Below are 27019 nucleotides of genomic sequence, written 5' to 3'. Positions count from 1 at the left end.
AACAAAGTCCTTGACCCAAGAGCTTACAATTTTAGTAGATCTCCCACAGCCAATGGGTGTCACAAAAAGTTGCTAGGTTGTTGATTCTGTACTGACTGAGAGATATGCGTGTAACCTACAGTATCACAACACCATTTCTTACAGAAGCCTTGAAAATCTTGGGATTTTTCATGAAAGCAGAAAAAAGCTTGGGAGATTTCATTGGATCACAGTTCCAGGTGGCTGTAGAAACTCAGAATATGTCTTTTAAGAGTCTCCCCCACCCCCAATGAGAAACACAAATAAGAGTGTAAAAGGTTAGACTCACTGGGTCTGATTTGCCACTGTTGCAGTCCAATTTTATATTGGTCTGGCTCCATTTTGAGCCACAATGAGTAAACAGTTGTGGTTGGTATAATTGCCTGAAGGAGTTCCAGCTCCTTTCACTTTTCATACAATTTTTGGCTGCATATCAAAGCCAAGACCCTGGAGGAAAATAACTGGGTGGTGTAGTAAGTATACATACGTTGGAAAGCTCTTAATGTTAGACCAGCTCAGGACTATCTGAATTCCCTGTAAATCTCACTCCCTTTCCAAAAAAAGTAAAAATTGTAAAATGTAAAAAATGTAAAAATGCAAATGTAAAAATAGTTTAATTTCTTATTCTAGGTAACACCTTTTAATCAAAATTACATTGGCGAACCTTGTGATATGTTATGGCTGTCTGTGTTATAACAGACACTAAGATTACAATTAAAGCATATTGGATTAGTAGCACAACTCCTTTGTTAAGCAAGTACATACTCAGGGAATTCTCTGCTAGTCTATTGACAAAGTACTCAAAGAGATGGAGAAAATTCACACCACAAAATCCAAAGAAACAGTTCAATTACTGACATTTAAAGGAGGAAACTGCAGCAAGAAAATATTTGCTTCTCTTGAGCAAGTTCATTCTCTTTGGGCTTGCTAACAGTTATGTGCAGAAATGAGACTCACAGAGAAATTCTTGAAATGAGAGAAAAAATGGCACTTTCATTTGCAGGGTTTTTTTGTGGCGCAGATATGTTGCGTTTCATTATGTTCTCGTGAAATGGCTGGTGTTGCATGCAAAGAGGTGAACATTCAATTTCTCACCTTTGAGTGTTTTTGTCTGAAAAGAAACCCATTTGGAGTGAAAACGCAAACACAGGAACTGCCACAGCAGAGCAACCTAGAGATCAATCCAGTCCAGTACTGTAGCTTCAACAGTGGTCAGCACTAGATATTTCAGAGGAAAATACAAGAAGCCCTGCAGAAGTCAGTGATAAGATAAACTCACCTGAGGGAAAGTTTCTTCCTACCCACCCACAGAGGTTGGCCTATGAGCTGAAGCTTTTCCACGTTTACTCAAAAAAAGTGAATTTGGACGTTTTATCCTGGTACCACAGTCATGGGCTGCATCACAGAAAGAATACAGTGGACTGAAAAGCGAGGGCAGTCTAGAATATGGAAGAGCCTTGCTCAAACCAAAGAACCATTATTGGGGCGGAAGTGAGGATAATGATATGCTCCATTTCTGAAAATAATGCTTCCTTCACCACCTGCTTGTGTTAGCCTTCATTATGTTGATTCTTATCAGGTTGTGTTAGCGCAGCCAAACCTTAGTGGCATAAGGCTTGAGCCAAAGGCCATCAAAGTCAATTGGAAAGAGTGCCATTGACGTCACTTTCCTTTGGATTCAGCCCATAATGCAGGCTGGTACACAAACACAAATACTTGGACTCATTAAGGCCATGTACTAATGTGCCGTGTTATAAATCTGCCATGTCCTTTTCAGATAAGGTCCAATAGCACTCGGGAGGGACAAAAATCATTAACCAATTGCGAGAGGAGAACATTCGTGTGAGGTAAATATTTTCAGGTTTCCAAAACAGGATTACAAACAATGGAAAAAATGGAGGACAATAAATTCAACAGTTATCAGTGTCCTGATACGCCATATGTAATATCACTGGTCACGACCTGGGGAAACGCAAAATGACATCGCACGTTTAGAAACTTACAACACCAAACATAGAATGAGCTAATAAGTACAAGAAAGATTTCTCTTTGCCCTCAGTTTCATTCTCTTTTTTCTCAATGTGGCGACACTATGTGCTCTATGGGGATACATTTCCAAGTTGAAGATTAATTTTAAAACCTCAGAAGCTCTAAAACTCTCTCTACCCAATCATGTGAAAATTAATAATCTTCCTGAGGCTGGATAATTCCTGGTGTATGGAGTGAAAAGTCAATTAATTACCTTGAGGATTTAATCTGACAATGCCTCCGATCTAATACACATTGACTACATCACTTAACTTTTATAGATATTTATATAAGGCCCTGAGTGCTGGAAAACCCTCATTTCACCGTGGGTCACATACATTCATGTGATCAACATGAATTCTAAGTGCTGCCCACAAAAGTGCCCCCAGGATCTCTATGGGCAGGGGAAGGGGGTCTCCTAGCTCTGTGTAAGAGACATTGCGGAGCGCCAACATGTGTAATATTTTCCTGGGAATCACTGCACAGCTGGGAATTGTGCATCCCCAGTCTCCATCCCCATCCCTAGTGCAGAAGGCAGGCCTGTGGGTTAGAGGAAGGGTTGTGGGGACCAGTGGCAAAGATGCTGACCCCTACTTCCACAAGGGAGGGGGAAGATCTGTGCATGGATGATCAACCCATCCCATTTAATTACCTGTATCGGGCTACCACCCAAGAAAGGGAAAGGCCACTCCATATTTTTTGTTGTTTAAACTGCTGAGACTAAAGCCCGGAGGAATGCCCACAGATACTGGATGCACACTGACTGACCTCTCAGCCCTCATCTTTCACTAACGTTTATCCGCCCCACTTTCTGGAACTTGCTGTTCCTATTAGAAAAGTTCACTGATAACAATCTCTCTCCCCCCAGACTCCAGCACCCATTTGGGAAAGCTCAATGAAAAGGACAAAGATCGGGAATGCACTTTGATTCCCAAGCTCCTAAATGAGTATGACGACAACGGAGAGCAAAACCAGCCAAAGCTGTTTAAGAGCGCACTTAAGTCCCCTGGCCTTTTTGTAGTTGATACTGAGCCCCACAATTCCTACGTCCCTGCTATTTCGAGTGCTCAAGGACACTAGAACAGACACATAGCCCAGACCCTGAAAGGTATTTAAGCTCCCAGCTTCCACTGGGAACCTAAGTACTTTTGAGGATCTGGCCCGCAGTCTTTAAGGCAATATGTTCCTCTCAGAGCAGACACTACTGTGGAGAAATCTGCATTCATGCTATTATTTGCATGTACTAATTGGTAAGAGCCAGCTCTTGTTTCATGCATTACTCTACTCTCTTCTAGAAGTGGGTGAAAATTTTCCATTGAAATCTTTTTGTTTATTTGTTTTTGATGGAGGATGATTTTTCCAAAAAAAACCAGAAATCTTTGCAAAAGAGATTCAAATTTTTGTCCAAAAAAAAAAAAAAAGTTTTTGTTTTTCCAGTTTAAAACTGAAAAAAAAAAAAGTTTTTTTTTTTTGTTTGTTTGTTTTTTAATGAAAGCTTGAAAAATCAAGAATAAAATTTTTGGCAAATGAATATTTTTTATTTTTGTCAAAAATTTTCACAGGGAAAAACAATAATTTCCTGACCACCTCTAGTCTCTTCCCATACTCATTCATTTCCTTCTTTTGTCTCTCTCAGACATCTCCCACTTTCTTACTCACTGTTTTTTCTATTATTCTCATTGCCTTTCCTTCTCAAGTAAAATTTATTAATACATTGCCGATTCCTATTCTCATTCTTCATTGGTTTCCCTGCTTGTTTCAGAGGGGTAGCTGTGTTAGTCTGCATCAGCAAAAACAACAAGGAGTCCTTGTGGCACCTTAGAGACTAACAAATTTATTTGGGCATAAATTCTAGCCCACGAAAGCTTATGCTCAAATAAATTTCTTAGTCTCTAAGGTGCCACAAGGACTCCTCAATGTTTCTGCTTGTTTTAGTTACTTAGCTCAATGTCTCATAAAACGCCACTGTAGCGGGCTGAACGCTCACTCCAGCCCTGAAGGGGTTGGAAAAGCCCTGCAGAGGGCTGGGGCTGAGTAAAGGAGCAAAATCCCGGCTGATTGGGGAAGTGGCTGCAGCTGGGGCCACACCCCAAATGGAGCAACTCAGCCTTATAAGAAGGCCAGGGTAGCTAGAAGCTAGAGGAGTCTCCCTCTGATAGGAGAGAGAGACAGGCCTGTCTGCAGGGAACTCACCTGGGGACCTAGAGTAAGGCAGGGCTGGGGAAAGGCCTTGGGGGCTGGGAAGCCCTAGGCCAGCAACTCCCCAGGCTGCAGGGCCTGGTCCTAGGCCCACATAGGTATTGGGGATGCAGAGGGGAAACCTGAGGGTGGGTAAAGGCAGCCAGTCCAAACCCCTTGTTGCCAGTGATGATTGGCTGATAGATTGCAGTCTGCCCCAGGGTGTGGGGGCTAGATGGTGACTGGCAGTAGCCATGAATGAGGTGACATTGGGATTGGGGGTGGGGGTTCCCCTAGGTGGGGAGACCCAGAGAGAGAGTGGGGTACTGCTAGGGGGGCAGCACCTAAGCCAAGGGTGGGGTCTGGAAGGGACAGGGGTGCCAACGACAGGTGGGACACCTGGCCTGCAGAGGGCGCTCTGGATGCTGGGTGAGCTAATTCCCAAGATGACCAGCAGGAGGCGCCGCAGGGGTGGGTCCATGCCTGATTACAGCTACCCTCATGGAATCCTCTTCCTCCAACAACTCAGTTTCCTACTCCTTAATTCTCAGAAAGTTTCACCGGCAGGCTACCAAGATATACTCTCTACATTACTGGTGGTCCAGGGACCATAATTTGAGAAACAGCTTTAGCACAATATCAAGAATTCAGGCTATAGTTGGGTTTCGCCTTAACTCTGAATCTCCTTGCTTAGGAGGGGACTGATAACATTGTGCTGTAGGTTCAAAAGGCATTCTGTTTCTTCTTTGCTCGTCTAGTAATTCAAAACCAATAGTCTGAATCCAGTTCCCACAATTTGAAGAGGGTGGTAGTGCATTCCAGATCTGACACTTCCATAGTGTCACTTTAGGACACATTTGGTGACCTATCAGTTGATGTGCTTTAATGTCTAGTCCCTGAAAAATAGTCCAGAAACTGGACAAAAGAAGAGTAGGTTGTTGCTGTTATGGGTCTGTTGCTGTGCTGCATATGATACACATGAAAAGGATTATATAAGCCAATCGGTGTTTGATCTGATGCTGTAATGCTTCTAACTTCTGTAGAGGTCTGGTGGGAGGAATTTCTATGGAACTAGACAGAACTGGATTAGTCTTCTCTAATTCACTCAGGCATTTTAAGTTATAGTCAGATGATTTAAATTCAGTTTCCTAAATCACGTTTGGGCTCTTAAACACCATTGCTCCCAGTCCAGCAGCTGTCCCTAACACACAGAGGTAGTCATTTTTATCCCAGAACTAGATGGCATGGTCCACCTAGTCCTCTTCCTCCACACTGGCATAAATCCATAGCTCTTCCCATGCCATCTCCGGCCAATTTCTGCTTGCACCTGAAAAGGGAAAGAAGATGTTAGAGATGAAATCAACCTAACGGACCACTATGCCAAATGAGCCAGGTGAGAGGAGACCTGGACAGGTACGTTCATGGTACCCAACTTGAGTACATACATTATGGACCCAATAGGGAACATTTGCCATGAGAACTAGTCAACATTTTTCAAATGTGACAATTTTAATGACATTTCAAAATAAAAAATGGAAAAAAACCTCAGTGTGATTTTTACTGTATATTTTCCAACAAACTACAGAGCTAGAAAACATTTTTTTTAAATGTGGAAATGTCGACATTTCTAATTTAAAAAACTGAAGAATTTTTTTTAAATGTGTGACTTTTTTAACATCTTTCTGCTTTTAAGAAAAATAAGTGTAATTTTTAAATGAGCTTGAAGCTGCTCTGAATTTTCATAATTGCATTTCTAAAATAAATGTCTTATAATGCAAATAAAGTATTACTGAAAATTTGGTCTTGCAGTTGGAACTATAAAAATAGACCAACGCAACCAGTAGTTATACAATAAGTGATAGCCTAATTCATAATAATACCTTTTGCAGCATCAGACCTTCTGCAGCATGCATAATAGCATCTAAGCATCATAAAAAGTTAAAAGCATTGGAGGGAGGGAGTTAGATAAGTTAAATATTATTATTCCTTTGTTCCAAAGAGGTGAATGCCCAGATCCTTAAAGATAGTTAGGTGACTAACTCTGATTGATTTTAATGGCAGTTAGGTGCGTAAATACCTCTGAGAAGATGGCCCAAGTGACACACGGTAGATCAGTGTGAAAAATGTCAGCCACACATTTCAAAGCCTTTGTGACAAGGACCACATCTATAGTGTTTGTACAGGACCTAGCACATCAGCTTTAGGGCTTGCAGGAACTGCTATAAAATAATACATAATAATAAACACCTAGATGGACTGAGATGGGATTAAAACTCAGGTGTCTAATAAATTGATAGCATACCCAATTTACTGTGACAATTGCTTTTGATTCTGTGCATGGTATCTAACCAATGAATAACAGGCACACCTCTTCCATTTAAAATGAACACCTAGTTCAAGCCTACTGCATGACCCAGGTCTGTTAACTCAAAGCCAGTAACAGACTTATAAAGTTCACCCACTAGAGGGTGACAGAGAACCATACTATAATGTGAATTGCACACAACACACATAGCTGTGTCTACACACTAATATTTTCCTTAAACTTTCCAGACCTAGCTCCAGCTCTGGTGCTAGGAATAGTAGGGTGCTAATAGAGATGGCCTGCTGGCATTTCAACCAGTGAGTCATGCAATAAAAATAATCTCTAGTACTTATATAGTGCTTTTTATGAGTAGATCTCAAGAAACTTATTATGGGATATCAGTATCATTAACCCCATTCTACAGATAGGGAAACTGAGGCACAACACAGTGCTGTGAATTGCCCAAGGTCACCTAGCAGGCCAAGCTGGGAACAGAACCCAGCTCTCCATTACCCCAGCCTAGACTGCTATCTATTGGCTCGCATTGCCTCTCTCATGATGCTACAAACAGTGCTAGAGGAAACCCTGGTTAAAAATGCCAGTAGTCTAAGGTGGCTTAACACAAACGCTCCCAGCATTACTACCTCTTTTGGAGCTCAGTCGGTGGTAGAAATCTAGTATTAACAATCTAGTATCGACAAGGCTTATGTGAGAACCGATATCAGCTGGTACATATTGACGGGCATGCCATACTTTTTTGACTTCTGACTCCTCTGTCATGTTTGTGGAACGAGTTACTTTTACTACCAGACCGTTTTAATTAAAACATTTTTAAAGCTATTCATGAAATAATCGTGCATGTCTCCCAACATGGTGTGTTCCTCTGAGCTTCTGATGACCAGGAGAGTGGTTTAACACCCAACTCTTTCCATGGGGGTGTGCCCCTTAAGAAGCGCCTACTGTGCAATTTTCAAAGCTTGTGCTAGGGATGAGGTGCACATCTTGGTGTGTGTGTGTAAATTGCTCTGGCTTGTTTTCTCTTTCTCATCTTCAGCTCCCACTGGGCAGTCACCCTTCTCTGCCTCATAGGAGCTAGGAAGATTCCATCACTGGAATACCGTGTCCTGTTCTGGTGCCTACATTTCAAAAAGGATGTTGAAATATTGGAAAGGGTTCGGAAAAGAGCTACGAGAATGATCTGAGATCAGGAAAACGTGGCTTAGAGCGGTGGTGGGCAACCTGCGGTCCGTGGGCCGCATGCGGCTCATCGGGGTAATCTGATTGCGGGCTGTGAGACATTTTGCTGACATTGACCATTCACAGGCACAGCCCCCCACCTCCCGCAGCCGCGGTTCACCGTTCCTGGCCAATGGGAGCTGCGGGAAGCGGGGGCATGCACATCCCTGCGGCCCACGCTGTTTCCCGCAGCTTCCATTGGCTGGGAACAGTGAATCACAGCCACTGGGAGCTGCAGGGGGCCGTGCCTGCGGATGGTCAACGTCAGCAAAATGTCTTGCGGCCCACAATCAGATTACCCCGATGGGCTACATGCGACCCATGGCCCGCAGGTTGCCCACTGCTGGCTTAGAGTGAGAGAATTAAGGAGCTCAATCTATTTCATTTATTCAAGATAGGGTTAAGAAGTGGCTTGATCATAATCTCCATGTACCTACATGGGGAAGAGCTCTTTGAGAGTGGAGTTTAATCTAGCAGAAAAAACAATGAGACAAAATAGCTGGAAGCTGAAGCTAGACAAATTAAGACTAGAACTAAGGCACAATTTATTTTTAACAATGAGGGTAATTAACCTTTGGAACAACTTACCTAGAGATGTGGTGGATTCTCCATCTCGTAGAGGCATCAAAGCCACTACGTTTAGATTCTGATCCAAACTTTCCAAGTGTTGTAAGGGATTCAGAGCCAGAGTTCTGGACTGGATCCATTACTGCTTTCTGGGCTTCTTGTCAGCCAGTCAGGAGCAGACATGGAAGCAGCCTTAGCAGGTCTTGCAGCAGGGACTGGCAGACCTGGATGATGTCATCTGGCTGTTATCTGTCATTTTCACTCAAGATGTTTTCTTCCCTATATTGGTTATCTGTTTGCGCTCACCCACCCATTCCCAAACAATCTCTTCGCCTCAGCTTCACTCCTCCCATCCACCATGCTCTCCGCCTTCCTTCTTTCCACCCTTCCCCTCCCATCTACTCCCCCATCCTTTCCTTTATCTTTCCATATTTAGCTTATCCCCCACTAGCTAAAGCCCCACACAAAGAATGTTTGGAAAACAATTTTGGCATTAATGTGCCATTTGCTGACCACCCGCTCTGATCTTTCTGTTTGTGCATAATACTCCAGGCTCCTGCCCTATGTCTGTCATGTCTATTTCAATTATGAGCTCTTTGTAGAGTGACCATCTTTTACTCTATATTTATAGTACTAGCACAATTGGGGTCTAATCTTTATTGGCACTAAATCACTATACAACTAATAACTAATAGTAATCAGTGATGATCTGGAAAAACTGGTATGATCTATAAAATCGTGAATGGTGTGGAGATGGTGAATAAGGAAGTGTTATTTACCCGTTCAAACAACACATGACCCAGAGGTCACCCAATGAACTTATCAGGCTGCAGGTTTAAACAAACAAAAGGAAGTATTACTGCACACATTGCGCAGTCAACCTGTGGAACTAGTTGCCCTGAGATGTTGTGAAGGCCAAAACTATAGTTGGGTTTGAAAAAGAATTAGATAAATTCATGGAGGATAGGGTCCATCAATGGCTATTAGCCAAGGCGATCAGGGATGCAAGCCCATGCTCTGGGTGTCCTAAGCATCTAAGTGCCAGAAGCTGAGACTGGACAACAGAGGCTGCATCACTCAATAATTGCCCTGTTCTGTTCATTTCCTCCAAAGCATCTGGCATTGGTCACTGTCGGAAGACAGGATACTGGGCTAGATGGACCATTGGTCTAACCCAGTATGGCTATTCTTATGTTCTTAGTAGATTCAGTTGATTTTAACCCTTGTTATGTGACAGGGTACAATCTTTGTAACATTAGCTCATGTCATGTGACTGAAGCCAGGACATAAATATCAGATTCTTTCAGGACCTGTATTACACTTCTGTATTGGGGGGAGAGATAGCTCAGTGGTTTGAGTGTTGGCCTACTAAACCCAAGGTTATGAGCTCAATCCTTGAGGGGGCCATTTAGGGATCTGGGGCAAAAATCTGTCTGCAGATTGGTCCTGCTTTAAGCAGGGGGTTGGATTAGATGACCTCCTGAAGTCCCTTCCAACCCTGGTATTCTATTACAATGCATGTCTGAGCAACAGTAAAATGTGGTGCTTCATATGAAGAATGGAAATAGATAGATTACACTAAATAAATATTGTCAAGATTAGAGAGCATAGTGAAAACTACCTGTACCAGATGTTATGTATATTTGACAATCATAGACTTTAAGGTCAGAAGGGATCATCATGATCACCTAGTCTGACCTCTTGCACATGGCAGGCCACAGAACTGTACCCACCTGCTTCTGCAATAGGCCAACAGCCTCTTGCTAAGTTACTGAAGTCCTCAAAGATTTCAAATTACAGAGACACCACCATATACACCAGTTTAAACCTGCAAGTGACCAATTTCCCACACTGCAGAGGAATGCAACCCTCCCCCCAGGATCTCTGTCAATCTGACCTGGGGGAAAATTCCTTCCTGACCCCAAATCTGGAAATCAGTTAGACTCTGGGCATGTGGGTGAGACCTGCCAGTCAGACACCTGGGAAAGAATTGTCTGTAATAACTCAGAGCCCTCCCCTCTTATGTCCTATCTCCAGTGGTTGGAAATATTAGCTAGTAGCAGTTGGGGATGGCTATATGTCATTGTGGGCAACCTCATCTGACCACCCCCTCCATAAATGTATCAAGCTGAGTCTTGAAGCCAGTTAGGTGTTTTACCCCCACTGTTCCCCTTGGAAGGCTGTTCCAGAACTTCACTCTTCTGATTGATAGAAACCTTCATCTAATTTCAAACCTAAACTTGTTGATGGCCAGTTTATATCCCATTTGTTCTTGTGCCAACATTAACCCTTAACGTAAATGACTCCTCTCCTTCTCTAGTATTTATTGAAAGCAATCATATCACTCCTCAGTCTTTGTCTGGCTAGGCTAAACAAATCAAGCTCCTTAAGTGTCCTTTCATAAGGTAAACTCTCCATTCTTCGGATCATCCTAGTAGCCCATCTCTGCACGTTCCAGTTTGAATTCATCTTTCTTAAACATGGGAGACCAGAACTGCAGACAATATTCCAGATTAGCACGCTCCCACTTTTTTGTGCCAAGACCCTTAATGAAAATGTTAAATAAGATTGGTCCCAAGACTGCTTCTCCACTCCAACCTGACAGTTCACCTTTCTGCATGATCCACTGTAGTCTCCCCTTTAACCAGTTCCTTACCCACATGTTGATTCTTGTATTAATTCCCATCTTCTCCTATTTAACGAATAATTTCCAATGTGGAAATGTATCAAATGCTTTACTGAAAACCGGGTACATTAGATCTACTGCATTTCTTTGTCTTTGGTTGTCTTCTCAAAGAAAGAGATCAAGTTGGCCCGGCATGATCTACCTTTTGTAAAACAATCACTGTAAAGTTGACATTATTTCCAACTTAATACAAATCTGTTGGCTCCTTGGGGTATGGACCTTCTTTTTATTCTATGTTTGTAGATCACCAACACATCCATGTGTTGGTTCATTACTGAGCCTATAACAGTATAAATAATCATAAACAGAGACAGTGATAATTTTCCATTAAATTCAGGACAAAATAGCAACAATGTTTCTGCCCACTAGGTGGCTTCATTCTCATGAAGATAGTTCAAAGAGATATTCAGCAGCATTCACTCCCATGTCACTAGGCAACTGGGCTAACCTAGGACATTTGATCACCTGCCACTGTGAAATTAGGTATTAACTCTATATGACTTCCATTTAAATCAATAATGAAGAAGAGAATGTAGTTCTCTTACCTCTTGATTAAGGAAACAGTACAGAACGGCTACGATGAACCCCTAAAGAAGCAAAACAGTTAAGTGATAGCACAGTTTTAAAAAGCTGCTTCATCAGTCTGTGATGATATTCCTATATCCTATACATTGGAATGAGCGTAAAATATTCTAAACTGAATTAAGTCAAGTTATGCAGTTGATCAGCCAGATCCTCCGCTGCTGGAAACCAGTATCACTCCATCGAAATCAGTGACGCTACACCAGTTTACACCAGCTGAGGATCTGGTCCCATGAAGCTCCACCAAGAATGAATTTGGCCTTATATCTGCAACACGGTGGTCAAAATTACGGCTCATCCAAATATGTTGTGGGCCAGATCCTCAGCAAGTGTAAATCAGCAAAAGCACCCTGGACTCCACTGGGAGACTGTTCTGGATTATATTGCTTCCAGTCACTGCTTAGCTTTATTTTTATAATTTCTCTAAATACCAACTCACTAGCCTTATCGCTATAGCACACTGCAGGGCATTAATATGATACACAGCGGGCCTGGTTCTGATCTCACATACAGTGATTTTACACCAAACAAAAACTCCAGTGAAACCACTAGAGTTATGCCTGGTGGCCAACAGCTCAGAGCAGAATCAAGCCCTAGAGTGTTTTAGGAAACATTTGGGGGTAAATCCTCCATTGGTGCAAATCTGCATAGAGCCACTGAAGTCAGTTGTTCTATGTCAGTTTACACCAGCTGAGAGTCTGGCCCTTTTAGTATCTTTTCTTACATTGCAAGATCATTTAAGGACGACTGAAAGCCCCAAAGACTGAAATTCAGAGTAGGGACTGAAATCCCAGGCTGAGTTTAGACAGGAAGAATGAGAGTCTTTGGACTGGAATTTGTGAACACCATGGGTCCAGTCCTCAGCTGGAGTAACTCCGCACAGCTCATGGGTCTCTGTTGATTTACAGCAGCTGAAGAGGCCGTGGGATCGTTAGTGACCAATGGAACGCTGCATTTCAAGTCAAAAGGCAAAGAGGGAAGAGCTCAGTGAGTATAGCCACTAGACATCCTGGGGCAGGGTTTGCGACATATGTCAGGGGAAGGGGTGGGGCAAAGAGAGGGGCTTTCAGCTACCTTTGTGCTGCCCAGATCCTGGACTAATGCAGGGAGTCAAAACAGCCCTCAGTGTAAACCAGAGCAGCCTGGAGGTTGCTCTAACTTATGGCAGCCTCCCCACTGTCCCGAATGTCCTAGCACTCAGTGCCACTGGCACACTTCCTATTCTGGGGTCTGCCCTGGGTGTAGTATAGGGCTGATTCCTGCATTGGGGATTTCTGCCCTGGCCTGGTGTGGTTCATCTAAGGGCTTATACACTGCCAGAGCAGTGTATAGGGGTTGGGGAGTGAATTGACCCCTTAGTTTTTAGAAGTGAGACATTGATAGCCACTGGGTGATCTTCTGTAAGATTTAACCGGGGAGGTTTAAGTCACCTCACCACAGGTTGGCCTCTGCAACAAAGAAGGTAAAGTTCTGTGCAACTCCACCATCTTCAATGAAGTGGCATCCATGGCTGAGTTTGGATTACAGTCCCACTTGAATGTGCACAGAAATGATCCTATCTGTTCAGGCTAGACAAGCTACGGGAACATGTGCACTGCTGCAATACTTCAATGGGTTTACCTGGAAAGATCCAATGCAAAGCTCTAAATATAGCCGGACTCCCAGGTTGGTGTATTCGGGGAGGAAGTTGAAGACAATGTAATGTGTTCCAAATAACGGAATGAGAAGCAGCGTTGATTTTGAGAGACGTCTAGGGCAGGAAATAAGAAGAGGCCAAAATGTATGTGTATATATAATTCTTCTGAAGAGCATTAGGACAGGTGAACTAGAAATTCTCTAGTAATGAGTGATTCTCAACAAGTTAAAAAGGGGCCCAGATATATATTTTCAAATCTTCTGGGACAGGTTTTTATGAGAACAAAGGTGGGCACAGATTTCCAGTGCTTCTGGTTGCAGTGGAGGTACCACATAACCAACCTTTTTTTGCTGTGATTTGGCATTCTTAATGCTTGAATAAGAATGAATAAAAGTGATCTTGACAACAGAAATGGGGAGAGGCACCCCTGAGTTCCAACCCTGGCTCGGAAAATGACTCTATCTGTGACCTTGGGCATGCCCTTTAATTTCTGACTCAGCTGCTCCATTTGGAAAATATCCTGGCCGGAAGCATTGCTCACAATGTGTGTGACGCTGGATTACCTGTACTGACATGAATTATTGAAGTTGATTTGTCTCGGGTCCAGCTTTTTCAGCAAGATTCTGATGATGTTGATAAAAAGGATAAAGTTGACCTGTTTCCATTTTTTTGGAAGAAAGAAGATTGTTACCTTTTACTACCAAACATTCCTGTGAAAAGTATATTGTGACTTAAATAATTGCTAGCCGTTACTGCAGATACAGTGGGAGTTGTACAAGAAACCAACCTTACTAGAAAACTTCCCGTCTTAAAGAGACAGCAGCAAAGTATCCCTAAGGATATTGCATATAATTCTGTTGTTTTCTTTGGAAGACCATCTCTATTAAGCAACCATATTTGTTAGTCCCTGAAGTAGAATCATAGAATATCAGGGTTGGAAGGGACCTCAGGAGGTCATCTAGTCCAACCCCCTGCTCAAAGCAGGACCAATCCCCAACTATCAATCATTTCTTTATAGTTTGCAGCATTCTTCATTTTTCTGGTTTGAGACCATTATAGTTGTTGCACTGAACTATGGCTGATACCTTTAGAGCTGACCGGTCAAATTTTCTGCTGGTGTAATTTGTCACAGCTCCATTCAAACCAACATTGCTGGACCACTTTATACTAGCAGTGAATTTGTCCTTGCATGCCATGTATTATGTGCATCCATCAGTCTTTCAGGTGATGGCGAATGGCTGTTTTGGTCTAATGATGCCCATCTCTCCCCAGACATTGCAATTTCATTTTATCCACCTATAACGAGTTAATTAGATGATTTGCACAAAAATACATTCCTTGCTTGCTTGTATGGCATTCACACGTAGTCAGGAATGTCAGTCAAACGCAATGAGGCAAAAACCATGAAGGTGTAGAGTATTTTAAAACTGCCTCACGGCAGAATAAAGCTGATAACGATCTGTCCTTTTTGGATTCCGCATTCATACTACTCTGTCCTGCAACAACCCTTATTTAGACTCAGATGGTGCTGCCGTCCGATTAAGTCACACAAATGCAGTGGCTTTAATTACAGCCTGGTGCACTGCACACATTAACTGTTTATTTTATATATTTCCTAGGGATTAATGACCAGTTGTGAGTAATTGTGCATCCTGACCCATTAACCCTAACCAATTATGAATCCCCAGTAAATGCACAGCTCCAGGGCCATTATTTCTATTATCGGCTTAGACTGGAAACAAAACTCAATAGGACTATCCCTGTGCTTCTCCTTAAATGTGTGCTTAAATGCTTTGCTAGATCTGGACTCCTAGTTCAAATCTTGCATTTTCAAAGCGCTTCAGGGAGTGTTTGCCACCCAACTACTCCCAGTCACTTCAGTGGGAATGACAAGTCTTTGAAAACTTAGGGAGAAGTGTTTTCTCTGAGATTCAGCAGCACTCATCTTTAGCCCAATGGGATAATCCCTTTAGTGGATTAATGCTGCAGTTTCTGCTTCTACTCAGAAGCAGTAGGTCAAGCTTTAAGCCATTTCCCACCCCCCTAATCACTTTGTTGTACATTCACGTTTCCAAAATGAGATACATCACACATACCCCAACAGAAATGATAATAGGTCCTTTGATTAGCCACCAGTAAGGCGAGCCCTGGTTAATATCCCAGCATCTGGAAAAGTAGCACTTAAATTAACATAGTTCTACATGGTCATTGGAATATGGTTACATGGAGAAACCACACATTAGGGTCAATGGAATTATGAGTAGACCTATTACCTCATTTTAAGATGGAATGGAGCCACCCAAATCCCTGCAATTTGGCTTTGTAGAGTCTAGGTTCCATCAATATTATCCTACTCATACCAAAATGACAAAATTACCACTGACCCTTATGTAGCAAGTGATAGCCAGAAATCTATTGCTTCACGGTTGACAATATAAATGACAGCAGGTTATAAGGGCTGTTGCTTAAAACCAAATCAAAAACATCATTGTTGTTTGAAAATCTCTTTTTGACCTATGGGACATTGTCTTTGTAGCAGGAAGAGTGCCTGAGACAGAAGCCCTTGTGTTAGAGGTCTGGTATGAGGCCTGAGGCCTGAACTAAAGTAGTGGTTAAAACTTTGCTGATACGAAGCAAAATCAGGTTGTGAGCAAAAGGCAGGCCCTGCTCTCAGAATTTGGCAAGAACAAGGTTGATATTCCAGAAATACACATTTTAAAGAAGTGCTAGTTACAGTGCGCTTATGCAAACACATTTCGATATTAAGCGCCACCCCAACATTCCAATATTAAGGATGGTACAAAAACATTCCCCAAAAATGACAGGAACACACTAACCCCTCCTCAAAAATAAGGTCAAAATGACAGTATGTATTAAAAATGTTTTAATTGAACCAACATGTACAAAATGATGGGTAATAACTAGCAATGTTAGGGGGCAGTAAGTAACTTGTTTGTATTGGGGTATAAAAGACATATTTTAAAGGGAGTATTTTTGGCCAGCCTATGGAGCAGTGGAAAGTCCCGCCACTAACTAAGCTGTGTCCATTGTCAGGAGCATACATGTCTTAGTATCCTTGTAAAGTCTGCCACGTGCTAGTACTGTGCTTCATCTATAATAAACCTGGCCAGGCACCTTCGCTAAAAACCAAGTCTGTGGATTTATTGGGCAGTTTAATTAAGGTCCGCTATCTCCGCTATCTGCACAGAGCTGGGACAGCCCACAGAATGAACACACACGCAGCCAACCTCTGATCACATTGGTGACCCCGACCGCTATAAGTAATAGCTTCATTTTATAAGGCTATAAAAGTATCTCATGCTTCTGATGATATCAGACACCACTGTAGCTCTGCTCCATAGTTATCATTATTTCATCTGAATCCCTTGATTTCCCTGAAGCATAATACTTCAAGTTTCTGATTATAATGTTTGCAAAAGCAAGTGCTAGAGTGAAAGCTGTAGCTCCACTCCCATTACAAACATATTTTCAGTCGCTTCTTTAAAAATTCTTCCTTTAGCCTCAATGTTTTCATAGTCTCAGTGCAAGAGGTACATTTGTTTTGGACAGTTTGAAATAAATCCCTTAATCCTTTTACCAGACCGGGGGGAAAAAATACAAAGTAAAATTCTGATTCTACTGAACTCAGCAGCAAAACTCCCATGGACTTCAACGGGGGAAGGATTTCACCCACATATATTTTCCATTTAATTTTTTTTTTGTGCTTATTATTTTTAAAAAAAGGAAGGGGTAAGGGCCTGATCCTCCACTGCCATGCCCTTATGAAACCATTCACACTTATGCAAAATGGATGTAAAGATGCAAGACATTGATTTCAATATGGCTTCACACGGGCACAGAGAAAATTGCAGGACTGGAACCAATCATAACATTAAAAATGCAACACTACAATATGGCATCTAGTATGAAACGTCAACTTACGCGGTGTCTTCAAAATATAGCTTTGCTAATATCCACACTATGGTAAAAAATGTTGGGAAACCTGTAGAAACAATTTAATACACATTGGTTTTTTTTTTCTGATTTCATTAATTATTCCAAATTCAATTTCCATCCTGTCTATTGCAACCCAACCGGGATAGCATGAGACACATTTACTGAACACAGAAAATGCCCCGTGCAATGACTGTTATGTCTAACGGGAATTGCATTTTAACCTAATGAGGTTATGGTGAGCTGCATAAATATAATGGGAAATCTCCCAATGCACACCATGAAATGAAGTAGCCTACTGCATTAACCAGTTAATGTTTGCGCAGGATGGATAAGTGAATATGAAAACAATACAATAACTCCAGGATGGACTTGTCCCCCCGCAAACTATTGCTTATATGAGAAAACCTTAATCATGTGACTAGTTGTCTCAACTAATGTCCCTAAGATCAGGTTGCAAGTTCCACCCCCAGTTTTAGATAAGGAGTGGTGGTTTTGGCATGGCAGGGTGATGAGGGAGGAGTGGCATTTATCCATTTCAATAATCCCTCTAAACGCTTTACAAACATCAGTCAGTAAATTATCATAGTGTTCCTGTAAGGTAATACCGATGGGCATGGTATAGATTAGACAGAGATAAGCTTTATTATCCATATTTCACTGATGGAGAAATCAAGGCATGCAGATTAATGTGAAAAGAATGAGGAGTACTTGTGGCATCTTAGAGACTATGTTTTTGCTGATACAGACTAACACGGCTACCACTCTGAGATTAATGTGACTTGCTCAAGGCCACACAGGTAGATACTGGCAGAGCCAGAATTAAATATCAGGGGTTCCTGGCTCCCAGTGATGTATCCAGGCCAAGAGATGGTGCATCCCCAGTGTCCTCATACAGTCTCCAAATTCTACAGGTTTCATACAATCATCCAAACCATAGAACCCTTTGAGGTTCATCCATTTGATAGTATATAAGCATTTACTTTGGTGTCAGGATGTTTCCGTTGACCCCAATGGGTGATGGCTCAAGCCCTGAAACAATCTGATCTTTTCTAGTCCCATCTCAGTCCTCACTTACCCCATCCAAACAGAACAAGCCACCAAAAATAGCGTCTTCCATGAGGAAAGGATGATAAGAGCAGACAGTTCAGGTAAAGCGCCTCTACCAGCAGCCACATGAAATTAGTCATCATAAAATAGTGACAGAAAGCCACTGATATCTTGCATTCAGTCTAAGAAGCAGGGAAGGCAAAATTTCATTATTGCTATTATGGGTACCTCAATATCACATACAAGCACAAGCAGTGGCAAGGTATTAACCAGTACATTAATGATATACAAAGATATCAAATGCCACCGTAATCTCCTTTTCAAATGCTTACTGTAGAGAAGCTGCAATGGTCAATATCTTCCTTCTGGAAGAGGACCGCATCCTTAATGAAAATGGCAATAGTTTTCAAGATGAAGGTGAGAAAGAGCTGGACGTGGATATAATTTCTGGGACAGCGGAGTCTCCTGGAGGAAAAGAAGGAAGGCCAGCAAAATGAAGTGGTGGGAGATGGGTAACTCATCTTTCACGTGTCTGGGTTTCCTTAGGGTGGGGATGTCCAAAGTGCTCCGCTGTGGCCTACCTCTGCTCACATTGAATTGAATGGCGGAATGAAATCTGAATTTGAGAAATAACCTTCTCTGATGTAACACTGACTGTGCTGACACAGCTCCCAAGCAACAGGGAGTGGTGCAGAGAGACCCGTGAGTATCTAGATAGCTTTCTCAGCAAATTGGGCAGGGATTATATTTAGAGGCTGATTTGCAGAGGTAATATGCAGCCGCAGCTCGGCGTCTTCAGAAGGAGTTGGGGATGCTCAGCAACTGTGAAAATCAGGCTGCATTAAAGTCTAATCCACACCAGATCACTCATGCCTAATCATAATGTTCGCTTCTAGTGTGATGAGTGTTGCAACTGAATGGAAATGCAAAATGCGTTGTGAAATAGCAGATATTTCTGCCAGTTATCAATCTGTAAATCTCTCGGCCCGTAGCTTCCAGCATGTTGCATTAACTTGATATCTGTTTATTCTGTTTACTTTTGCGGGCCCAGGGTGAATGGTCAGAAACATACCTGAATGCAATAAGAACAGTCACAGCTAGGGTGAGGGAGGAGATAGAAATGCTGTAGCCCACAGTGTAGATGATCTTTACAGTAGAAAAATAGGACTGCTGTAAAGAAGAGAATGAACAAGTCACACATAGGTTTTAATGAAAATAGAAGGAAAAGAAGCTACACAGAATCTGGTGGGTTTGCTTTGTGGGGCCTCAGAACCTTTTCTGTGGCCTCAGTTCACACCCCTGACTTTCACTTTTTGAGGGTTCATGTGATCTCAAAGCAAAACTCAGCTGGAATCCTTTATCCTTTCACTGGGCTTCATATCTAAACCTTGAAGAACAGTAAACTCTGCATGGTTTTGCTGGAAAACCACCAGAGGGCCTAATCTGGCTTGAAATTGGGTCCAAGTTAACTCAAGGGGTTCTAAGAATTTTGCAAGTCTTTCCATGAGACCGCGCTGGCTTTCAAGCTTATAATGATCTCTGAAACCAGGCAAGTTTGGACCAGTTTGGGTTTCTTGAAAAAAATTCAACCTGACTCTCTTTGTGAATATATTGTTATACCACGACTGGTCTACATTAATCCTTCCTATAAGTCACCACTCACTCATTTACTAAACCAAAATCTTCTTGCTTTGATAAAATGTTCAGATAATTATGGCAGAAGTTCAAGGTAATCAATGGTAGAAGGTCCAGGGAGATAGGTAACAAGGAGAGAAGGATGGATCTCATGATGTGCAAGGTTTTGTGATCCTCTCAAACTATATTTTTAGGGGATTCCAAATGGCAGTAATTTGAGTTCACAAAGCTTTGTCTGCTACGGTTTAAACCCACATTTGTTTTGCGAGAACTATTCCATTTTTAAACCCCCCTGGGTAACATCCTGGCCCCACTGAAGTAATTGGAAGAAGTCCCATTGACTTCAATGAGGTGTGGATTTAACATCAGATTTTCCTAAATTGCAGGCAGACGAGAGCCTGGTATTAGAGATAGAGCTAATTCCTCAAAAGCTAGGCTGGCACTAATGGCTGCCTTATGTATGATATACACAACACAATGTATCATTTTGTCCTATGACTGGAGAGCTGGCCAGTTCACCTGGACTCATCCCTTAAGAATATGTGTTAACTACTTATGCTAAGCAATCCGTTCCACACTGTATTTAGCTATGATACTCTGAGTACCTTTTCCACCTAAGTACCTGTTGAAAAGCTCTGTATAGCTCAAAAGTTTGTCTCTCTGACCAACAGAAGTTGGTCCAATACAAGATATTACCTCCCCCACCTTGTCTCCCTAATATCCTGGGACTGACGTGTCTACAACAACACTGCAAACATCAATTTTTTCATGATTCTCTCTCTCTCTCTCTCTCTCTTTACTTCTTTTTCTCAACCTTGCCCTATCTGTATTTCACTGTTTGTCCTTTGTTCCTATTTCCACTCTATTTGTCTACTGGATATTTTTTCCCTATATCCCCAAACTCAATTTTTCCCATGTACAAGAAGAACCTAATAGTGCTTGAGTTAAAATCCAGCTTTTTTCAGACATCGTATTTGAGTGCGTAGGAATTTGGACAAACTAACTTCATCCATCTCTAGAGGAAGCAGCAAATAAAAGTAGACGTGGACCCAAGATGCAGAGTTTGGATCTGAATCCAAACTTTCCCTAAGTCTGGAAGTATCTGTCTTGGTCCCATTTTGATTTTATTGTATAGATGTTGTCACCCTGGCCACCCTTTGCAGTAGCACCGCTCCAGGTTGGAAAGGAAAGCTGGTTAGAATCTCTAGTCTCTCTCGCTCAATAAAATTTAAGCAATAATTATAGTTCAATTTTCAGACGTGCTGAGCAGTATTGAAGCAAGAGGGAGCAGCAACTCCTTTGCTCATAATAGGGTTCAGACTGTGTCTACCACCTTGTGGCGAAACACTAGATTGCACTTAACCAGTTAGCAAAGCCCTGGTAGCAGTTCTTACTCAGGGCTTGTCTATACTTACGCGCTGGTTCGGCGGCAGGCAATCGAACTTCTGGGTTCGATTTATCGCGTCTTGTCTGGACGCGATAAATCGAACCCAGAAGTGCTCCCCGTCGACTCCGGTAATCCTGCTCGCCGCGAGGAGTACACGGAGTCGACAGGGGAGCCTGCTTGCCGCGTCTGGACGGCGGTAAGTTCGGACTAAGGTATGTCGACTTCAGCTACGTTATTCACGTAGCTGAAGTTGCGTACCTTAGTTCAATTTGGGGGGTTAGTGTAGACCAGGCCTCAGAGCGCGTTTATTCAGCTAAAACTCAAACACGGGATCCTCAGCAGCAAATCCACCAGGTGCATCAATGAGAACCCATCTCATGAGCAAGTGTTTCAAAGCTGAGATAGGGTCATCCCAGCTGGCAGCCATTCCTTGCAAATCAGATAGGAAAGAAAGTCCATATAAGGCAATAATCCAATTCCCAAGTGGATAAACAAGCAGGCCAAAGCGTCAACCTAGGTGAAAGAACAGGGCAACTGCCAAGGAAAACAGCAGGCTCATGCTATGTTTGTTTTTGCACTAGAAGTGCAAGGACTAAATAAAAGGAAGGGAAAAGAACATTTCAAGAGTTGCATTTCTGCATTACAGATCAGCCAGCTGGAAAGCAAGTTCCAAGTTAAACAGCATGCTGACAAACACTGAAGAAATAAATTGAAGATGACAACAAAAATCCATCCAACCCATATGGAATGGATTATTGACTATGCTCTCTCTGACAGGTGAAATTAACTTCACTAAGTAAAACAGAATCTTGCTTTCATTCACTCAGCACCATTTGCTGGGTCCGATTCCCTGCTGTTTTCTACCAGTTTTACCCTAATAGAGAGACGTCTGATTGACTTTACACCTGAGTAACTGAGAGAAGAATCAGCAACAAAGCCAGAGCGACACACAGGTTTTGAACCAGTAGACTTACACCAGGTAGGGTTCTGATTTTTTTCCTGATATGGAGATACCAGTACAACCCTAACATATGTCTATTCCAGGAGATCTTTACCAGTATGAGAATACTGGCAGGCTATATCAGCAAAGCACTCCTAGGGTACGTCTATACTTACCTCCGGGTCCGGCGGTAAGCAATCGATCTTCTGGGATCGATCCCGGAAGTGCTCACCGTCGACGCCGGTACTCCTGCTCCGCGAGAGGAGTACACGGAGTCGACGGGAGAGCCTGCCTGCCGCGTGTGGACCCGCGGTAAGTTCGAACGAAGATACTTCAACTTCAGCTACGTTATTCACGTAGCTGAAGTTGCGTATCTTAGTTCGAAGTGGGGGGTTAGTGTGGACCAGCCCTTAGTGTGGATGCAGCTTATACCAGCAAAAATGTGGTTTGCGCTGGAGTTGAAAAAACACCTCCCCTGAGCGAAACAAGCTATACCAGTCAGAGTGCAGCTTTCCTGGTGTAACTGTCTACACTAGGGGACTTCTGCCAGACCTGGCCTAGGGTGGATGCAATGATACTATTATTAAGGTGCCTTATACCAATATTGCTTATTCCCCTTTCTGTACAAAAATAGCTATACCAGCAGAAGCATATTTATACGTAAGCACAAGGTGTAGTTAAAATGGGAAAAATTTTCTGTGCAGACAAGATTAAAGTGACAACGGTTTTGGGAATCAAACTGACAAAATGTGCCAAATACAAAATGTGCCTAAATTACACGGGTGTAAATCCAGAGTAACTCTGTTGAAGTCAATGGATTTACACCTATGTAATAGAGACCAGAATCTGGGCATGGTATTTTTCTTAAGCCCAGATTTCCTTTTGCTTTGTCATGGCCACTTATTTTTTCTTTAAATGATTTGTTTTCTTTAAACTAGATGAGGAGCAAAAATGCAGCATCTTCTGTTTAACTGATTCAATTTGTCTTGAGTCTGAAATTCTGGTGAAAAAAGGGCACGTTTGCCTTATTATTGCAGCGATGCTACCGACAGCTCAGACTGATTGAGTATAACTGAAGTATTAATCCCAGTTTTGGATTGGATCTTCAGCTGGTGTATGTCCGTGTCATTCAAGAGAGTTACACAAATTTACAACCCCAGGAGATCTGGCCCTATATTTTTCTGACACAGCTCTCTAGATCTATTAGGTGTCTAAATGACTGCTCTCTTAACCTGTATAATAAATGTCATTAATAATTTCTCAGAGCAAGTGGACAGAGTAAAAATACAATGGCATTTTACACTTAGTGAGAATGTTGCTGCTTCAACAAAGTTTCCATCCCCAACTCCTGAAATAGAAAGGTATATGACTAGCGTCAGCATATTTCTGAACGGTATTGGTTCAGATATACTTACTTCCTCAACTGGAATCTCATCGTTCACTGGACAGGCAATGTGATAGGAGGGATATGGATCAGACCAGCCATTCACTGTACAGTTTCTTCTTACCAAGCCTGCAAAAAATGCTTGTTTTTATTGCTAATCAAGGCCATACATTAGATTGTAAGCCCACAGGGGAAGGGATTATCATTGTGTTCTGTATTTGTACAACGCCTTGTACAAAGGGGTCCTGGTCCGTGACTAGGGCTCTTGGGCACTACAGTAATACACATAAATAATAATATTAATGCATTCATTCCACTGCAAAACAGAAAGGAGCAGTAGTAGGTAGCTTGCTAATGAGGAGCTTCAGAATGGGCAGTGGCAACATTCCTGGTGGGTAGGAAGGACTTAATTCCTGCTGCAGAAGAACATGTGGGAGCAGTTCTAGGAAGAGATACAGCTTGTGAGGTTCCCTGGACCTTCTTCATCCTAATCCTAAAATATGTCCTGACCTGATTGGTCCAGAGAGAGGGACCCCGAAGACACCACCACCTCCATCAGCTCTGGCTGAATCCCAAACACCACCTGGGATGGGAGACTTTGTCTCTCTCCTCCCGTCCTTCTTCCCCGTGTATGTTTTTCCTTCCCCATCTCTCCTATCCCTCTCCCTTTTCCTTCTGGCTAATCAGAGTCTGGCTTAGCCGGCCAAGTCAAGATGTATCTTTTGCAACACTGCCGCAAGTCTGTGACCAGAAAGAGGTGAGTAAAAGCAATGCCCTAACCAGCCCGTGTTGGTACCATTTGCCATATCTTGGAATGACTGATCAGACCAGGTGCTCTGCCCATGTTTCTCCAATGGTGAGGCTGCAAGGAAAAAGCAACACCAGACACAGAAGCGGTATTTTCTATTTTGCTGTTCTTTCCTCTCCCCCTCTTGTGTGTGTTTGTCTTGTTTTGTCTTTTAGGAAAGGTGATCGGACATTAACAACAGCAATGACAGCTTCAGCCCATCTCAACCAGAGACGACCCATCCCTGCCCATAGTGGAGGGGCAGAGTGAGGACAGCAGCTTCAGCAGATGTTACTAAGCATGCTCAGTCCATGGGAGCATGCTAAGTAGAAACCAAGCTGAAAATCGTGCCCCCGCCCCCCATGCACATGATGCCTCTGATCTCAACTAACTTTTTCTCTTTTCCCCCAAAATTACAGTTATTACCATCTTTAATGCCATGTAAAAGACTGTCAAACAAGGGCTTTTTCCTTCTAAAAGCTCTCTCCAGCTAAAGGGAAAGAGAACAGGGGATGTTGCTAAAATTAAAATATCATTCACTATTTTATATGTCAAATGCTTTAACTGTTTTCCCTTATTTTCTGTATCTTTAATAAAAAGCTTAAAGGCTGTTTACTGGTGTGTTTGCCATGGTACAAAGCATGCTGGGGCCTCTGTATACCAAACCCCAACTTTGGTTTAAAACTGTTTAATGCTGGACAGCGACAGGGTTACGTTAACACCGGATTCCATCTAAATTAATACAATACTATTTAATTTAACTTCTTTTAACATCAGTTTATGGGATATCATTTCTAAAGTGTAAAGATTTGGGGGTTAGGATAATATTCTCCTACTTTATAGAGGAGTTTTACCATAAAGAAAGTTATAGTTTTGTAATTGGATGAAAGAGAGAAATAAAGATTGTACCCTCTGTCACTGTCATGTGAAGAAACATGCCTCCATAACCTCTCCTCTTATTCTACCCTCTTATTCTAAGAGAGACGTCTTTTGCAGTATCTTCAGCGAAATAATTTTTTTATCATAGGATTAAAATTAAATAATATGAAATTTGAAATAAAGTGTTTTAAAGCAATATTATGCCAGCGTTTTAACAATAATGTAAGCATGTGTTTACATTGAATCTGTAAGTTACACCCCAGAGAGGCCAAGAATAGGAAATGGCTAAATTATTTCATTTCCATAATTAAATAACTACCATTCTGCAACGGAGAATAAGGCCTTTGTTACACCTTAAGTCTGGCAAAGTTTTGCCTCAGTGAATTGCCCAGCATGGAAAAACACCCCCAACCAAACAAAAATTTGTAAATACATTTCTCATGTATATCATTTGTAAAGGGTGAACAAAGTTTTAGATTTCAGGGGACAGTATACAATTTCCATCATTTACAGAGAGGCTTTACAATAAAAAATAAAAATTTTAAAATATAGGCTTTCCTGATGAACATGAAAAATCTGAAACTAGGTTAGAAATTGTACACAGACATTTGAGTGTTAAAAGGCAATATCATAAGCCCCCGGAGGCAAGGAGAAAGAACTCCCAAGCTAAGAGGGACAAATTCCAGCCTATATATACAAGATGTGAAAAAGTCATATCCCGAGAGATGATGTGTGTGTAGCCAGAGGTGCACAGGGTACTAAAAGCATTAAACATGGACATTTTGGAGCTCTTTGCTGAACCAAATCAGTCAGGGAGTTCACTCATATTACAGATAATCAAGAGGGCATTGTTTCTGGAATCTATCACTTTTGATGACAAAAAGCCTGCCTGGAGAATGAAATTGTATATCCATGGCAAGACTATTAGCTTTAAAATTGACTTAAGAGCTAGCATCAGAGTTATCTCAGAAGGGACTTACAATCACCTTCTACACTGCCCAAAGCTGATGTCACCTGACAGACCACCTGGAGGGATTTTGAATTGCATGAGCTAGTTCACCACAGAAACAACTTTCAAAGAGAAAAGCTATGCATGCATGATCAAAGGACCACAGAACAAAAGCCTTCTCAGCTGCAGTGTGGCAGCCCTGATGGGCCTAGTGAGAAAGGTGGAAGAACTCAATGTAATATTTATTGATATTGGACTTTTGAACGGAGATCTATTACAAATAACATTAAGAGACAATGCTAAGCCATACACATACACCTCACAAGAATCTTAACCCATTATTTCATAAAGTGGAAACTGAGTTAAAGAGAATGGAGTGTATTGGCATAATCAAGAAAATCTCTGAGCCAGCAGTATGGGGTGCCCCAATGATATCACTTATAAAGAAAAATGGAAAAATATGCATCTGTGTGGATCTTAAAAGATTTAATGAAGCAGTTGTGAGAGAAAAATAAATCCTTCCAACACTGGATGACTTTCTCCCCAAAGTGAAAGGATATACAGTATTCTCTAAACTGGATGCCTCGAGTGGATTCTGCCAAATTCCTTTAGCCAAAGAATTTGCTAAACTAACTACATGTATCACACCTTTTGGGAGATTCTGCTTATGAAGATCACCTTTTTGGATTAATAGTGCACTTGACATTTTCCAAAGAAAGATGGCAGAACTGTGAACGAACACAAATGAAGCTGTAGTTTTCATGGCCAATATTCTGATAGATGGATCTTTCGTGGAAGAATACTACAAAACCCTCAAC

General features: G+C 42.0%; 1 protein-coding gene across 1 annotated transcript in view; it reads right to left on the bottom strand.

The window, feature by feature from the left end:
- Positions 1-5425: 5425 nt before the first annotated feature.
- The window catches only part of GHRHR (growth hormone releasing hormone receptor), a 35521-nt gene continuing 13927 nt past the window's right edge, over positions 5426-27019 (bottom strand). The window contains exons 4-13 of the mRNA XM_054019801.1: positions 23618-23715; positions 19313-19410; positions 18573-18705; positions 18269-18422; positions 17179-17239; positions 15333-15402; positions 13800-13891; positions 13221-13350; positions 11564-11605; positions 5426-5551 (exon numbers count right to left, since the gene is read on the bottom strand). Of these exons, the coding sequence (XP_053875776.1) occupies positions 5426-5551; positions 11564-11605; positions 13221-13350; positions 13800-13891; positions 15333-15402; positions 17179-17239; positions 18269-18422; positions 18573-18705; positions 19313-19410; positions 23618-23715 (1004 nt within the window). The remainder of the gene's footprint in view (positions 5552-11563; positions 11606-13220; positions 13351-13799; positions 13892-15332; positions 15403-17178; positions 17240-18268; positions 18423-18572; positions 18706-19312; positions 19411-23617; positions 23716-27019) is intronic.

This window comes from Malaclemys terrapin, chromosome 2 (genome assembly GCF_027887155.1).
Source record: "Malaclemys terrapin pileata isolate rMalTer1 chromosome 2, rMalTer1.hap1, whole genome shotgun sequence".
In the NCBI taxonomy this organism is placed as follows: Eukaryota; Metazoa; Chordata; order Testudines; family Emydidae; genus Malaclemys; species Malaclemys terrapin.
This window is presented reverse-complemented; position numbering and strand designations above follow the sequence as displayed.